Source organism: Salmo salar, chromosome 06 (genome assembly GCF_965601325.2).
Source record: "Salmo salar chromosome 06, fSalSal1, whole genome shotgun sequence".
Lineage (NCBI taxonomy): Eukaryota > Metazoa > Chordata > Actinopteri > Salmoniformes > Salmonidae > Salmo > Salmo salar.
In genome coordinates, this window is record NC_138296.1 from 92,852,697 (window position 1) to 92,871,081 (window position 18,385).

The 18,385-nt window shown below is 45.0% G+C and overlaps 1 protein-coding gene across 1 annotated transcript in view; it reads right to left on the reverse strand.

Annotated features, from left to right (window-relative positions):
- LOC106608306 (uncharacterized) overlaps positions 1–18,385 on the reverse strand; it is a 70,128-nt gene that overhangs the window by 44,021 nt on the left and 7,722 nt on the right. Inside the window, exons 9-17 of the mRNA XM_014206180.3 lie at positions 17,072–17,240; positions 16,046–16,202; positions 14,644–14,778; positions 14,286–14,396; positions 13,808–13,847; positions 13,533–13,633; positions 13,025–13,146; positions 11,393–11,661; positions 11,048–11,138 (exon numbers count right to left, since the gene is read on the reverse strand). Of these exons, the coding sequence (XP_014061655.3) occupies positions 11,048–11,138; positions 11,393–11,661; positions 13,025–13,146; positions 13,533–13,633; positions 13,808–13,847; positions 14,286–14,396; positions 14,644–14,778; positions 16,046–16,202; positions 17,072–17,240 (1,195 nt within the window). The remainder of the gene's footprint in view (positions 1–11,047; positions 11,139–11,392; positions 11,662–13,024; positions 13,147–13,532; positions 13,634–13,807; positions 13,848–14,285; positions 14,397–14,643; positions 14,779–16,045; positions 16,203–17,071; positions 17,241–18,385) is intronic.

Consider the following 18,385-nt stretch of genomic DNA (forward strand, 5'->3'; position numbering starts at 1 on the left):
TTACATCACTATGCAGTTGGTATAGAGACAGAGGAGAGTTACATCACTATGCAGTTGGTATAGAGACAGAGGAGAGTTACATCACCATGCAGTTGGTATAGACACAGAGGAGAGTTACATCACCATGCAGTTGGTATAGAGACAGAGGAGAGTTACATCACTATGCAGTTGGTATAGAGATAGAGGAGAGTTACATCACTATGCAGTTGGTATAGAGACAGAGGAGAGTTACATCACCATGCAGTTGGTATAGAGACAGAGGAGAGTTACATCACTATGCAGTTGGTATAGAGACAGAGGAGAGTTACATCACCATGCAGTTGGTATAGAGGGGAGGAGAGTTACATCACTATGCAGTTGGTATAGAGGGGAGGAGAGTAACATCACCATGCAGTTGGTATAGAGACAGAGGAGAGTTACATCACTATGCATTTGGTATAGAGACAGAGGAGAGTTACATCACCATGCAGTTGGTATAGAGGGGAGGAGAGTTACATCACCATGCAGTTGGTATAGAGGGGAGGAGAGTTACATCACCATGCAGTTGGTATAGAGACAGAGGAGAGTTACATCACCATGCAGTTGGTATAGAGGGGAGGAGAGTTACATCACCATGCAGTTGGTATAGAGACAGAGGAGAGTTACATCACTATGCAGTTGGTATAGAGACAGAGGAGAGTTACATCACCATGCAGTTGGTATAGAGGGGAGGAGAGTTACATCACTATGCAGTTGGTATAGAGGGGAGGAGAGTAACATCACCATGCAGTTGGTATAGAGACAGAGGAGAGTTACATCACTATGCATTTGGTATAGAGACAGAGGAGAGTTACATCACCATGCAGTTGGTATAGAGGGGAGGAGAGTTACATCACCATGCAGTTGGTATAGAGGGGAGGAGAGTTACATCACCATGCAGTTGGTATAGAGACAGAGGAGAGTTACATCACCATGCAGTTGGTATAGAGGGGAGGAGAGTTACATCACCATGCAGTTGGTATAGAGACAGAGGAGAGTTACATCACTATGCAGTTGGTATAGAGACAGAGGAGAGTTACATCACCATGCAGTTGGTATAGAGGGGAGGAGAGTTACATCACCATGCAGTTGGTATAGAGGGGAGGAGAGTTACATCACCATGCAGTTGGTATAGAGACAGAGGAGAGTTACATCACCATGCAGTTGGTATAGAGGGGAGGAGAGTTACATCACCATGCAGTTGGTATAGCGACAGAGGAGAGTTACATCACTATGCAGTTAGTATAGAGACAGAGGAGAGTTACATCACTATGCAGTTGGTATAGAGGGGAGGAGAGTTACATCACTATGCAGTTGGTATAGAGACAGAGGAGAGTTACATCACCATGCAGTTGGTATAGAGGGGAGGAGAGTTACATCACCATGCAGTTGGTATAGAGGGGAGGAGAGTTACATCACCATGCAGTTGGTATAGAGACAGAGGAGAGTTACATCACCATGCAGTTGGTATAGAGGGGAGGAGAGTTACATCACCATGCAGTTGGTATAGAGACAGAGGAGAGTTACATCACTATGCAGTTGGTATAGAGACAGAGGAGAGTTACATCACCATGCAGTTGGTATAGAGGGGAGGAGAGTTACATCACCATGCAGTTGGTATAGAGGGGAGGAGAGTTACATCACCATGCAGTTGGTATAGAGACAGAGGAGAGTTACATCACCATGCAGTTGGTATAGAGGGGAGGAGAGTTACATCACCATGCAGTTGGTATAGAGACAGAGGAGAGTTACATCACTATGCAGTTGGTATAGAGACAGAGGAGAGTTACATCACTATGCAGTTGGTATAGAGGGGAGGAGAGTTACATCACTATGCAGTTGGTATAGAGACAGAGGAGAGTTACATCACCATGCAGTTGGTATAGAGACAGAGTGCAGTTGGTATAGAGGGGAGGAGAGTTACATCACCATGCAGTTGGTATAGAGACAGAGGAGAGTTACATCACTATGCAGTTGGTATAGAGACGGAGGAGAGTTACATCACCATGCAGTTGGTATAGAGGGGAGGAGAGTTACATCACTATGCAGTTGGTATAGAGACAGAGGAGAGTTACATCACCATGCAGTTGGTATAGAGACAGAGGAGAGTTACATCACTATGCACTTGGTATAGAGGGGAGGAGAGTTACATCACCATGCAGTTGGTATAGAGACAGAGGAGAGTTACATCACTATGCAGTTGGTATAGAGGGGAGGAGAGTTACATCACCATGCAGTTGGTATAGAGACAGAGGAGAGTTACATCACCATGCAGTTGGTATAGAGACAGAGGAGAGTTACATCACCATGCAGTTGGTATAGAGGGGAGGAGAGTTACATCACTATGCAGTTGGTATAGAGACAGAGGAGAGTTACATCACTATGCAGTTGGTATAGAGACAGAGGAGAGTTACATCACCATGCAGTTGGTATAGACACAGAGGAGAGTTACATCACCATGCAGTTGGTATAGAGACAGAGGAGAGTTACATCACTATGCAGTTGGTATAGAGATAGAGGAGAGTTACATCACTATGCAGTTGGTATAGAGACAGAGGAGAGTTACATCACCATGCAGTTGGTATAGAGGGGAGGAGAGTTACATCACCATGCAGTTGGTATAGAGACAGAGGAGAGTTACATCACTATGCAGTTGGTATAGAGGGGAGGAGAGTTACATCACTATGCAGTTGGTATAGAGGGGAGGAGAGTTACATCACCATGCAGTTGGTATAGAGACAGAGGAGAGTTACATCACTATGCAGTTGGTATAGAGGGGAGGAGAGTTACATCACCATGCAGTTGGTATAGAGGGGAGGAGAGTTACATCACTATGCAGTTGGTATAGAGACAGAGGAGAGTTACATCACTATGCAGTTGGTATAGAGACAGAGGAGAGTTACATCACCATGCAGTTGGTATAGAGACAGAGGAGAGTTACATCACCATGCAGTTGGTATAGAGGGGAGGAGAGTTACATCACCATGCAGTTGGTATAGAGACAGAGGAGAGTTACATCACTACGCAGTTGGTATAGAGGGGAGGAGAGTTACATCACCATGCAGTTGGTATAGAGGGGAGGAGAGTTACATCACTATGCAGTTGGTATAGAGACAGAGGAGAGTTACATCACCATGCAGTTGGTATAGAGACAGAGGAGAGTTACATCACTATGCAGTTGGTATAGAGGGGAGGAGAGTTACATCACCATGCAGTTGGTATAGAGACAGAGGAGAGTTACATCACTATGCAGTTGGTATAGAGGGGAGGAGAGTTACATCACCATGCAGTTGGTATAGAGACAGAGGAGAGTTACATCACCATGCAGTTGGTATAGAGACAGAGGAGCGTTACATCACTATGCAGTTGGTATAGAGGGGAGGAGAGTTACATCACCATGCAGTTGGTATAGAGGGGAGGAGAGTTACATCACCATGCAGTTGGTATAGCGACAGAGGAGAGTTACATCACCATGCAGTTGGTATAGAGACAGAGGAGAGTTACATCACCATGCAGTTGGTATAGAGGGGAGGAGAGTTACATCACCATGCAGTTGGTATAGAGGGGAGGAGAGTTACATCACCATGCAGTTGGTATAGAGACAGAGGAGAGTTACATCACCATGCAGTTGGTATAGAGACAGAGGCAGTTGGTATAGAGGGGAGGAGAGTTACATCACCATGCAGTTGGTATAGAGACAGAGGAGAGTTACATCACTATGCAGTTGGTATAGAGACAGAGGAGAGTTACATCACCATGCAGTTGGTATAGAGGGGAGGAGAGTTACATCACCATGCAGTTGGTATAGAGACAGAGGAGAGTTACATCACCATGCAGTTGGTATAGAGGCGGAGGAGAGTTACATCACCATGCAGTTGGTATAGAGGGGAGGAGAGTTACATCACCATGCAGTTGGTATAGAGACAGAGGAGAGTTACATCACCATGCAGTTGGTATAGAGACAGAGGAGAGTTACATCACCATGCAGTTGGTATAGAGGAGGAGAGTACATCACCATGCAGTTGGTATAGAGGAGGAGAGTTACATCACCATGCAGTTGGTATAGAGACAGAGGAGAGTTACATCACTATGCAGTTGGTATAGAGACGAGGAGGAGAGTTACATCACTATGCAGTTGGTATAGAGGGGAGGAGAGTTACATCACCATGCAGTTGGTATAGAGACAGAGGAGAGTTACATCACCTATGCAGTTGGTATAGAGACAGAGGAGAGTTACATCACCATGCAGGTTGGTATAGAGGGGAGGAGAGTTACATCACTATGCAGTTGGTATAGAGGGGAGGAGAGTTACATCACCATGCAGTTGGTATAGAGACAGAGGAGAGTTACATCACCTATGCAGTTTGGTATAGAGACAGAGGAGAGTTACATCACCATGCAGTTGGTATAGAGGGGAGGAGAGTTACATCACCATGCAGTTGGTATAGAGGGGAGGAGAGTTACATCACCATGCAGTTGGTATAGAGACAGAGGAGAGTTACATCACCATGCAGTTGGTATAGAGGGGAGGAGAGTTACATCACCATGCAGTTGGTATAGAGACAGAGGAGAGTTACATCACTATGCAGTTGGTATAGAGACAGAGGAGAGTTACATCACCATGCAGTTGGTATAGAGGGGAGGAGAGTTACATCACCATGCAGTTGGTATAGAGGGGAGGAGAGTTACATCACCATGCAGTTGGTATAGAGACAGAGGAGAGTTACATCACCATGCAGTTGGTATAGAGGGGAGGAGAGTTACATCACCATGCAGTTGGTATAGAGACAGAGGAGAGTTACATCACTATGCAGTTAGTATAGAGACAGAGGAGAGTTACATCACTATGCAGTTGGTATAGAGGGGAGGAGAGTTACATCACTATGCAGTTGGTATAGAGACAGAGGAGAGTTACATCACCATGCAGTTGGTATAGAGGGGAGGAGAGTTACATCACTATGCAGTTGGTATAGAGACAGAGGAGAGTTACATCACTATGCAGTTGGTATAGAGACAGAGGAGAGTTACATCACCATGCAGTTGGTATAGACACAGAGGAGAGTTACATCACCATGCAGTTGGTATAGAGACAGAGGAGAGTTACATCACTATGCAGTTGGTATAGAGATAGAGGAGAGTTACATCACTATGCAGTTGGTATAGAGGGGAGGAGAGTTACATCACCATGCAGTTGGTATAGAGACAGAGGAGAGTTACATCACCATGCAGTTGGTATAGAGGGGAGGAGAGTTACATCACCATGCAGTTGGTATAGAGACAGAGGAGAGTTACATCACTATGCAGTTGGTATAGAGGGGAGGAGAGTTACATCACTATGCAGTTGGTATAGAGGGGAGGAGAGTTACATCACCATGCAGTTGGTATAGAGACAGAGGAGAGTTACATCACTATGCAGTTGGTATTGAGGGGAGGAGAGTTACATCACCATGCAGTTGGTATAGAGGGGAGGAGAGTTACATCACCATGCAGTTGGTATAGAGGGGAGGAGAGTTACATCACTATGCAGTTGGTATAGAGACAGAGGAGAGTTACATCACTATGCAGTTGGTATAGAGACAGAGGAGAGTTACATCACCATGCAGTTGGTATAGAGACAGAGGAGAGTTACATCATCATGCAGTTGGTATAGAGGGGAGGAGAGTTACATCACCATGCAGTTGGTATAGAGACAGAGGAGAGTTACATCACTACGCAGTTGGTATAGAGGGGAGGAGAGTTACATCACCATGCAGTTGGTATAGAGGGGAGGAGAGTTACATCACTATGCAGTTGGTATAGAGACAGAGGAGAGTTACATCACCATGCAGTTGGTATAGAGACAGAGGAGAGTTACATCACTATGCACTTGGTATAGAGGGGAGGAGAGTTACATCACCATGCAGTTGGTATAGAGACAGAGGAGAGTTACATCACTATGCAGTTGGTATAGAGGGGAGGAGAGTTACATCACCATGCAGTTGGTATAGAGACAGAGGAGAGTTACATCACCATGCAGTTGTTATAGAGACAGAGGAGAGTTACATCACCATGCAGTTGGTATAGAGGGGAGGAGAGTTACATCACTATGCAGTTGGTATAGAGACAGAGGAGAGTTACATCACTATGCAGTTGGTATAGAGACAGAGGAGAGTTACATCACCATGCAGTTGGTATAGACACAGAGGAGAGTTACATCACCATGCAGTTGGTATAGAGACAGAGGAGAGTTACATCACTATGCAGTTGGTATAGAGATAGAGGAGAGTTACATCACTATGCAGTTGGTATAGAGGGGAGGAGAGTTACATCACCATGCAGTTGGTATAGAGACAGAGGAGAGTTACATCACTATGCAGTTGGTATAGAGATAGAGGAGAGTTACATCACCATGCAGTTGGTATAGAGACAGAGGAGAGTTACATCACCATGCAGTTGGTATAGAGATAGAGGAGAGTTACATCACCATGCAGTTGGTATAGAGATAGAGGAGAGTTACATCACCATGCAGTTGGTATAGAGACAGAGGAGAGTTACATCACCATGCAGTTGGTATAGAGGGGAGGAGAGTTACATCACTATGCAGTTGGTATAGAGATAGAGGAGAGTTACATCACCATGCAGTTGGTATAGAGACAGAGGAGAGTTACATCACCATGCAGTTGGTATAGAGGGGAGGAGAGTTACATCACCATGCAGTTGGTATAGAGACAGAGGAGAGTTACATCACTATGCAGTTGGTATAGAGGGGAGGAGAGTTACATCACTATGCAGTTGGTATAGAGGGGAGGAGAGTTACATCACCATGCAGTTGGTATAGAGACAGAGGAGAGTTACATCACTATGCAGTTGGTATTGAGGGGAGGAGAGTTACATCACCATGCAGTTGGTATAGAGGGGAGGAGAGTTACATCACCATGCAGTTGGTATAGAGGGGAGGAGAGTTACATCACTATGCAGTTGGTATAGAGACAGAGGAGAGTTACATCACTATGCAGTTGGTATAGAGACAGAGGAGAGTTACATCACCATGCAGTTGGTATAGAGACAGAGGAGAGTTACATCACCATGCAGTTGGTATAGAGGGGAGGAGAGTTACATCACCATGCAGTTGGTATAGAGACAGAGGAGAGTTACATCACTACGCAGTTGGTATAGAGGGGAGGAGAGTTACATCACCATGCAGTTGGTATAGAGGGGAGGAGAGTTACATCACTATGCAGTTGGTATAGAGACAGAGGAGAGTTACATCACCATGCAGTTGGTATAGAGACAGAGGAGAGTTACATCACCATGCAGTTGGTATAGAGACAGAGGAGCGTTACATCACTATGCAGTTGGTATAGAGGGGAGGAGAGTTACATCACCATGCAGTTGGTATAGAGGGGAGGAGAGTTACATCACCATGCAGTTGGTATAGCGACAGAGGAGAGTTACATCACCATGCATTTGGTATAGAGACAGAGGAGAGTTACATCACCATGCAGTTGGTATAGAGGGGAGGAGAGTTACATCACCATGCAGTTGGTATAGAGGGGAGGAGAGTTACATCACCATGCAGTTGGTATAGAGACAGAGGAGAGTTACATCACCATGCAGTTGGTATAGAGACAGAGGCAGTTGGTATAGAGGGGAGGAGAGTTACATCACCATGCAGTTGGTATAGAGACAGAGGAGAGTTACATCACTATGCAGTTGGTATAGAGACAGAGGAGAGTTACATCACCATGCAGTTGGTATAGAGGGGAGGAGAGTTACATCACTATGCAGTTGGTATAGAGACAGAGGAGAGTTACATCACTATGCAGTTGGTATAGAGACAGAGGAGAGTTACATCACCATGCAGTTGGTATAGAGGGGAGGAGAGTTACATCACCATGCAGTTGGTATAGAGACAGAGGAGAGTTACATCACTATGCAGTTGGTATAGAGACAGAGGAGAGTTACATCACCATGCAGTTGGTATAGAGGGGAGGAGAGTTACATCACCATGCAGTTGGTATAGAGGGGAGGAGAGTTACATCACCATGCAGTTGGTATAGAGACAGAGGAGAGTTACATCACCATGCAGTTGGTATAGAGGGGAGGAGAGTTACATCACCATGCAGTTGGTATAGAGACAGAGGAGAGTTACATCACTATGCAGTTGGTATAGAGGGGAGGAGAGTTACATCACCATGCAGTTGGTATAGAGACAGAGGAGAGTTACATCACCATGCAGTTGGTATAGAGACAGAGGAGCGTTACATCACTATGCAGTTGGTATAGAGGGGAGGAGAGTTACATCACCATGCAGTTGGTATAGAGGGGAGGAGAGTTACATCACCATGCAGTTGGTATAGAGGGGAGGAGAGTTACATCACTATGCAGTTGGTATAGAGACAGAGGAGAGTTACATCACTATGCAGTTGGTATAGAGACAGAGGAGAGTTACATCACCATGCAGTTGGTATAGAGACAGAGGAGAGTTACATCACCATGCAGTTGGTATAGAGGGGAGGAGAGTTACATCACCATGCAGTTGGTATAGAGACAGAGGAGAGTTACATCACTACGCAGTTGGTATAGAGGGGAGGAGAGTTACATCACCATGCAGTTGGTATAGAGGGGAGGAGAGTTACATCACTATGCAGTTGGTATAGAGACAGAGGAGAGTTACATCACCATGCAGTTGGTATAGAGACAGAGGAGAGTTACATCACTATGCAGTTGGTATAGAGGGGAGGAGAGTTACATCACCATGCAGTTGGTATAGAGACAGAGGAGAGTTACATCACTATGCAGTTGGTATAGAGGGGAGGAGAGTTACATCACCATGCAGTTGGTATAGAGACAGAGGAGAGTTACATCACCATGCAGTTGGTATAGAGACAGAGGAGCGTTACATCACTATGCAGTTGGTATAGAGGGGAGGAGAGTTACATCACCATGCAGTTGGTATAGAGGGGAGGAGAGTTACATCACCATGCAGTTGGTATAGCGACAGAGGAGAGTTACATCACCATGCATTTGGTATAGAGACAGAGGAGAGTTACATCACCATGCAGTTGGTATAGAGGGGAGGAGAGTTACATCACCATGCAGTTGGTATAGAGGGGAGGAGAGTTACATCACCATGCAGTTGGTATAGAGACAGAGGAGAGTTACATCACCATGCAGTTGGTATAGAGACAGAGGCAGTTGGTATAGAGGGGAGGAGAGTTACATCACCATGCAGTTGGTATAGAGACAGAGGAGAGTTACATCACTATGCAGTTGGTATAGAGACAGAGGAGAGTTACATCACCATGCAGTTGGTATAGAGGGGAGGAGAGTTACATCACTATGCAGTTGGTATAGAGACAGAGGAGAGTTACATCACTATGCAGTTGGTATAGAGACAGAGGAGAGTTACATCACCATGCAGTTGGTATAGAGGGGAGGAGAGTTACATCACTATGCAGTTGGTATAGAGACAGAGGAGAGTTACATCACCATGCAGTTGGTATAGAGACAGAGGAGAGTTACATCACCATGCAGTTGGTATAGAGGGGAGGAGAGTAACATCACCATGCAGTTGGTATAGAGACAGAGGAGAGTTACATCACTATGCAGTTGGTATAGAGACAGAGGAGAGTTACATCACCATGCAGTTGGTATAGAGGGGAGGAGAGTTACATCACCATGCAGTTGGTATAGAGGGGAGGAGAGTTACATCACCATGCAGTTGGTATAGAGACAGAGGAGAGTTACATCACCATGCAGTTGGTATAGAGGGGAGGAGAGTTACATCACCATGCAGTTGGTATAGAGACAGAGGAGAGTTACATCACTATGCAGTTGGTATAGAGGGGAGGAGAGTTACATCACCATGCAGTTGGTATAGAGACAGAGGAGAGTTACATCACCATGCAGTTGGTATAGAGACAGAGGAGCGTTACATCACTATGCAGTTGGTATAGAGGGGAGGAGAGTTACATCACTATGCAGTTGGTATAGAGACAGAGGAGAGTTACATCACTATGCAGTTGGTATAGAGACAGAGGAGAGTTACATCACTATGCAGTTGGTATAGAGACAGAGGAGAGTTACATCACCATGCAGTTGGTATAGAGGGGAGGAGAGTTACATCACTATGCAGTTGGTATAGAGGAGAGGAGAGTTACATCACTATGCAGTTGGTATAGAGACAGAGGAGAGTTACATCACTATGCAGTTGGTATAGAGACAGAGGAGAGTTACATCACTATGCAGTTGGTATAGAGACAGAGGAGAGTTACATCACCATGCAGTTGGTATAGAGGGGAGGAGAGTTACATCACCATGCAGTTGGTATAGAGGGGAGGAGAGTTACATCACTATGTAGTTGGTATAGAGGGGAGGAGAGTTACATCACCATGTAGTTGGTATAGAGGGTAGGAGAGTTACATCACCATGCAGTTGGTATAGAGGGGAGGAGAGTTACATCACTATGCAGTTGGTATAGAGGGGAGGAGAGTTACATCACTATGCAGTTGGTATAGAGGGGAGGAGAGTTACATCACTATGCAGTTGGTATAGAGGGGAGGAGAGTTACATCACTATGCAGTTGGTATAGAGACAGAGGAGAGTTACATCACCATGCAGTTGGTATAGAGACAGAGGAGAGTTATTTCACTGTGTAGTTGCTATAGAGTTAGGGTATATGTAGTGTAGTTGCTATAGAGTTAGGCTATATGTAGTGTAGTTGCTATAGAGTTAGGGTATATGTAGTGTAGTTGCTATAGAGTTAGGGTATATATAGTGTAGTTGCTATAGAGTTAGGGTATATATAGTGTAGTTGTTATTGAGTTAGGGTATATGTAGTGTAGTTGCTATAGAGTTAGGGTATATATAGTGTAGTTGTTATTGAGTTAGGGTATATGTAGAGTGGCTGATGTTCATTATGTCTAGGATCCAGGATTCACAGTGGAATAATAAGCTCAGGGTTAAGCCTGGATTGAGTCTGAGACTCTGCAAGTTATTTTCCTCTGAAAAGACAATGTTTATCAAGTATTACATAATTGAGACCCACATGTACACTTCCTTCCCTCCGTCAGTGTTGATGATCTGTTTTCCGTATTTACCCAGACTGAGGAGGGTGATCACTACCGTGCCGGGCAGCACTAAGGCAGAGGACATAGATCAAACAAAAAAGGTAAGTAGTATATTCAATTCTTTAACCATTTGCAAAAAAATACTGACACTCAATTGACTCAGTTGGACCCTCAGGCACAGGTTCAAGGCTTCAAATCCCTCCCCCAAAGTCACTACACTATCAATACATCATAATCCATAACATCCCGAAAATGGCCTTACCTAACTTTATCTCCTTCAAAACCTCCAGTAGCTATCGCAACCTGATTATCAGACCACTCACCCCACCCGGCGATGCAGACTTTCATGATGTAGCGCGGTATGGGGACGGAGCCTGACTTGTAGAGCTGCTGACATAGGTGGAAGGCCTCCATGGCAAACCAGGTGAAGGTGGCCAGCATAGAGTAATGCATGGCTGCAGCCATCACCTGGCAGCCCACTGGGCTCCGCAGACTGGCCACCCACCCGTTGGTCAGGAAGGTGACGTTGAGCATGAACATGGACAGAAACAGTTGGATCAGGATCTGGGTGGTATTGCTCGACTTTGCCTTCCTGGAGGTCACATACAGGTTACAAGTTAGTAGGTCAAAGTTCAAGGGGTTTGTAGGTCAAGGGACACTCAGTAGGTGGCCTGAGTCGTGAATTGACTATATCATAAAACATTTTATGAAAACCAAAAAGAACCTTTTTTTGGTCTTAATTAAAGGTTAGGCACAAAGTTAGCAGTGTGGTTAAGTTTAAAATCAGTTTTCAGGTCAATGGAGGCCATTGCTACATGTAGAGATTGGCTGGCCATGAGCTTTGTTTAATATCCACACTCTCTCAGATCTCCTCCTCCAATCCGCTTTGAAAAAGAATCGAGGAAACAAGGATGGAGGAAAGCAAGGATTTGACAGCTAGTATGTTTTCAGATACAGCTTTGTTGACCAGTACCATAATGACAGTGGGCAGAGCTACCTACCTTAGCAGGAAGTAGTGACCAGTACCATAATGACAGTGGGCAGAGCTACCTACCTTAGCAGGAAGTAGTGACCAGTACCATAATGACAGTGGGCAGAGCTACCTACCTTAGCAGGAAGTAGTGACCAGTACCATAATGACAGTGGGCAGAGCTACCTACCTTAGCAGGAAGTAGTGACCAGTACCATAATGACAGTGGGCAGAGCTACCTACCTTAGCAGGAAGTAGTGACCAGTACCATAATGACAGTGGGCAGAGCTACCTACCTTAGCAGGAAGTAGTGACCAGTGCCATAATGACAGTGGGCAGAGCTACCTACCTTAGCAGGAAGTAGTGACCAGTACCATAATGACAGTGGGCAGAGCTACCTACCTTAGCAGGAAGTAGTGACCAGTACCATAATGACAGTGGGCAGAGCTACCTACCTTAGCAGGAAGTAGTGACCAGTACCATAATGACAGTGGGCAGAGCTACCTACCTTAGCAGGAAGTAGTGACCAGTACCATAATGACAGTGGGCAGAGCTACCTACCTTAGCAGGAAGTAGTGACCAGTACCATAATGACAGTGGGCAGAGCTACCTACCTTAGCAGGAAGTAGTGACCAGTACCATAATGACAGTGGGCAGAGCTACCTACCTTAGCAGGAAGTAGTGACCAGTGCCATAATGACAGTGGGCAGAGCTACCTACCTTAGCAGGAAGTAGTGACCAGTGCCATAATGACAGTGGGCAGAGCTACCTACCTTAGCAGGAAGTAGTGACCAGTACCATAATGACAGTGGGCAGAGCTACCTACCTTAGCAGGAAGTAGTGACCAGTGCCATAATGACAGTGGGCAGAGCTACCTACCTTAGCAGGAAGTAGTGACCAGTACCATAATGACAGTGGGCAGAGCTACCTACCTTAGCAGGAAGTAGTGACCAGTGCCATAATGACAGTGGGCGGAGCTACCTACTTTATCAGGAAGTGCATGAAGAGAACCACGCCCAGGAAGAACATGGACACGCCACACCCCACATAGGTGATGTAGGTGAGAGAGTTCAGATCGCCGTCTGAGATAGTCTGGTTTGGAGGGGACTGAAAGAGGAACACAGGTTAGTGATGAACAGATTCATGTATTAGAAATCTTTATTGTTTTACTATTTCAAATAGATCTGCTTAGAATTTAAATGAAAGAAGCAACAATCTGGAGCATATGCAACATTACTAAATCAAATCCAATGTTATTTGTCACATGCTTGGTGAACAACAGGTGTAGACTAACAGTGAAATGCTGACTTACGGCCCTTCCCAACAATACAGTAAATGGTAAAAGAATCGGGTTGCAAAATTCTGGTAACTTTCCCCAAATCCCAAGGTTTTCCAGAAATCCAGGTTTGAAGATGAGGATTTGTAGAAAACCTGGGAATTTTGGGAACATTACTTGAATTTTGCCACCCTATAAGAGAACGAGGGAACCTTACCATTAGCACAGCAAAGAAAGTCAGGTGTGTACACTTGCAGGTTATGTTGTCCCCTTTCACAACGGTCAAACAGCCATAGTCTGTCCAGTTGGGTTGACTCCCTATGAAGGGGAAAAATGGTGAGAATCGGATACTACATACTATGATGTGCCATGTATAGTGCTTACTACAGTCTACTAGCTACTCGCTATGCTTACTTAATGGAAGTATGCCATTCCAAACCTTACCTTGTATAGTATGAAAATCAGTTAGGAAAAGTAATGGCAGCTAAATACCTTCACCGTTCCATGACTGGCACGATGGAATGGCTCCCCCCTGGTGGAAAACAAAGTAGTGCATTATGGGTAGAGCTGATGTACTCAAAGTATTTAGAAGAAGTGTTTCACACCAAATGCAGCAAATTTGGGGGGTTAGCTCAACTCAGATTCAACCCAGGTTCCGGTGTAAAGTCTATCTTATTTTGCCTGTATATTCTGTTTATTGTGGCAGTACCATTTCACCAGGTCAAATTCCTGCAACATGTAAATGTACTTGGTGATTCTGTCAGACTGTCAGTCCAACCCCTCAGCTACTACACCAAGAGGTATGAACTTAACCTTTTGATCAGTCTGTGTGTCATGTTCCTCAGCCTACAGTAGTACATCTATGGGACATTTTCAAAGCTACTTTTCCCTCTTAGGGCCAATGTATACATTATATCCCACATACTTGTTTGTAACTTAACAGGCATTAGTAAAGCACATCGTCATTTACCTTCTGGACGTTTAGAAAATTAAGATTTATGTTGTCGGTTAAATTGCCGATGAAACAGCCCATCTCGATCGCTACCACTTCGTTATGCAGAACTGTGCTGTTGTTTACATCCTGGAAGAAAGAGAGTGCATGACAACCATAGCACCCCTAGGATTGCAAAATTCCAATAACCTTCCCAAAATGCTCTGGTTTTCCAGAAATACCAGTTGGAAAACTCCAGGAAAGTGGAATGTAGGGAATCCAGAATCCAGGATTTCTGGAAAATTGGGACCAGAATTCTGCGACCCTAGTGGCACTACACCAACTATCCTTTGATTTTCTTAATTCAGTGAAAGGACGATTGAAGTCTTAGACATACCTTGGACATGTTGGGGAATCGGAAAACACCGGCAAATGCACTGCCGTTGCTTAAGTTGTAGGCCTTTTCAAATGCTTCCTTTGTGACTGATATAGACCTAGAGAAGCCACCCAGAGACTTCCGATCTCCCACAATCTGAACAACAACAAACGAGAACAAAGTCAGACACACAGAGGCTTGTACAAATCTGCTAACTTTACCAAAATGTCTAGATTTTCCAGAAATCTATAGGTTGGAGGATTCCGGATTTCCTGCTTATTGCCTCCTGATTCCAAGGATCTTCCAACCGGGTTTTGTGGAAGACCAGCTAATTTGGGGAAAGTTTCAATATTTTTGCAACCCTCGACACACGTTAGTTTATCTGGACCACAGGAGGCTGTTGAGGGGAGGACGGCTCATAAAAATATGACTGGAAAGGAGCAAATGGAATGGCATCAAATGGAAACCATGTGTTTGATGTATTTGATACCATTCCACTGATTCTGCTCCAGCTATCCCCAATTAAGGTGCCACCAACCTCCTGTGGACCTCACTATGTTTGGGCTTAATACTATGTAATACTGATACCAGAACCATACCCAGCTACAGCCATACCCAGCTACAACCATACCCAGCTACAGCCATACCCAGCTACAACCATACCCAGCTACAACCATACCCAGCTACAGCCATACCCAGCTACAGCCATACCCAGCTACAACCATACCCAGCTACAGCCATACCGAGCTACAACCATACCCAGCTACAGCCATACCCAGCTACAACTACAGCCATACCCAGCTACAGCCATACCCAGCTACAGCCATACCCAGCTACAACCATACCCAGCTACAGCCATACCCAGCTACAGCCATACCCAGCTACAGCCATACCCAGCTACAGCCATACCCAGCTACAACTACAGCCATACCCAGCTACAGCCATACCCAGCTACAGCCATACCCAGCTACAACCATACCCAGCTACAGCCATACCCAGCTACAACTACAGCCATACCCAGCTACAGCCATACCCAGCTACAGCCATACCCAGCTACAACCATACCCAGCTACAACCATACCCAGCTACAACTACAGCCATACAACCATACCCAGCTACAGCCATACCCAGCTACAGCCATACCCAGCTACAACCATACCCAGCTACAGCCATACCCAGCTACAGCCATACCCAGCTACAGCCATACCCAGCTACAACCATACCCAGCTACAGCCATACCCAGCTACAGCCATACCCTAGTTGACCACACCTGTCAGACCTCAAATGTCTCAGATATGAAAGTCTGACCTCTGCCCAACTTTAAAAAGGTGACTAATGCCTAATGTTGCAAAGCAAATGTGCCTATGGGACATTAAAGCATTTTAAAAAATTTGTCCATCCATTCATACAGAAATACACCCACCTTAATGCCGGAGTTGGAAGAGTACCCAAAGGAGACTTCCTCGATGTCGATCCTTTCTTTGGGCTTCACTATGACCCCAGTGACCGAGCCCATCGTCACAGAAGCTGAGGACTCATTCATCATACTGACCAGAGAGGCGATATCTTTCATGACCTTCCTGTGGAGAGGAGTACAGCGTCCAGTCACACATCTATAGAATACAGCAGGGATATTCATATTTGGACCTCGAAGGCAGTTCCACTGCTGATTTTCATTCTTCCCCTCTAATCAGAGACTGTTTTAGACCTGGGACACCAGGTGGGTGCAATTACTTATCAGGTAGAACAGAAAACCAGCAGGCTCCAGACCTCCAGGCTGGGATTTGAATATCCCTTTAATACAGTCTACATATTAGGACAGTTCACACAGCCACGGTCTTTAACAACTGGTCCCGTGTGGCTCAGTTGGTAGAGCATGGTGTTTGCAACGCTAGGGTTGTGGGTTCGATTCCCACGGGGGACCAGTAGGGGAATTTTTTTAAATAAAATGTATGCATTCACTACTGTAAGTGGCTCTGGATAAGAGCGACTGCTAAATGACTAAAATGTAAATGTAACAATATCCGTGAGGAGGAAGTTTAACCAGAGATTTAGTGACACCGCGATACACGCACTTCATGCAATTCAATCTAGGGGGTGATTGAAGCGTCAGTTATTTACAATGTTTCTTTGTGTTAGTTCACAGGGCAGCTTTTCTTGCGAGGGGAAAATATTGCCCTATAAGTACATTTCCAAGCCTGGCAAGTGTGACAGCAAGTGCTTGTTTGGATACTGTTATAAGTTCTCTAAAAAATTACATTTATAGGGGTGGATTCCCGGCCAGCGATTAAACCTAATCTTGGACCTAGAAGCACTTTCAATGGATAATCTCCATTGAACATGTTTTATAGTCCTGGATTAGGTGTCATCTTTGTCCAGGAAGCTGGCCCTATGAATGACATAATAATAATAATAATAATAATAATAGATATGATTGAGTAATTCTTACGAAGCCTTTTCACCATCGATGTGAACTCCATTTCCAGTGTCAAAGATCGCTGGAGGAGGCAACTCTTCCGCAGGGTCTTTGATTGGTTCATTACAGTTGAAACAGAAGCTCCCTGGTGCTGTTACGTTGATGATGAATTTATCTTGGTTTCTGGAGTCTAAGAAAATATCTAAAAACAAACACACCATTTCTCTTTCATATATTTTTGAGGTGTTCTCACTTTATTTAGACGGAAAGGAAATCAGAGGGGGAGAAGGAGAACAAGTGGGAAGGGATTGAACCCTGGCCTCTGGTGGGTTGTGGTGTTACCACTTCCCCACAGCTCTGCAGAGACTGACCATTTATAAACCAACACCTTCCATCAAGAGCATGCTGCTGTGTTTGAATTACAGTATAGTGATTAGTGAATAGGTCCTAATCCAGGCGCTTGTCATCTCCCGTCTGGACAACTGCAACTCGCTGTTGGCTGGGCTCCCCGTTTGTGCCATCAAACCCCTTGCAATTAATCCAGAACGTTGCAGATCGCCTGGTGTTCTCCCATGTCATTCTCTGTACGTGTATTCATGGATGCCATGGGAAGCCAGGCTTCCTCAAATATTTTGACCAATAAAATATATTAAAATGATAAAATAATTCATCTTACATCTCTCTTTGTGTTTTAATCATTTTTCGTCAATTCGCGAGTCGCTGAATCTCACAGGAGACATAATCAGAGCGAGGGGAAACAGCGCCTCCTCCGTCTCAGTATGTGTAGCCCATGTATCTGATGCTGTCTGGACAGTGAAACAGCACCTCTCTGTCTCAGTATGTGTAGACCATGTATCTGATGCTGTCTGGACAGTGAAACAGCACCTCTCTGTCTCAGTATGTGTAGACCATGTATCTGATGCTGTCTGGACAGTGAAACAGCACCTCTCTGTCTCAGTATGTGTAGACCATGTATCTGATGCTGTCTGGACAGTGAAACAGCACCTCTCTGTCTCAGTATGTGTAGCCCATGTATCTGATGCTGTCTGATCAGTGAAACAGCACCTCTCTGTCTCAGTATGTGTAGACCATGTATCTGATGCTGTCTGATCAGTGAAACAGCACCTCTCTGTCTCAGTATGTGTAGCCCATGTATCGGATCCTGTCTGGACAGTGAAACAGCACCTCTCTGTCTCAGTATGTGTAGTTCATGTATCGGATGCTGTCTGGACCAAAAGAGTATAACTTGTTGCCGCTGTAGCATTTGATTGATTGATGCCAGCAAGCATTTGGCCTCACTTGATAAAATAAATATATAAGATAATTATCCAGATAATTGCCCCCCCC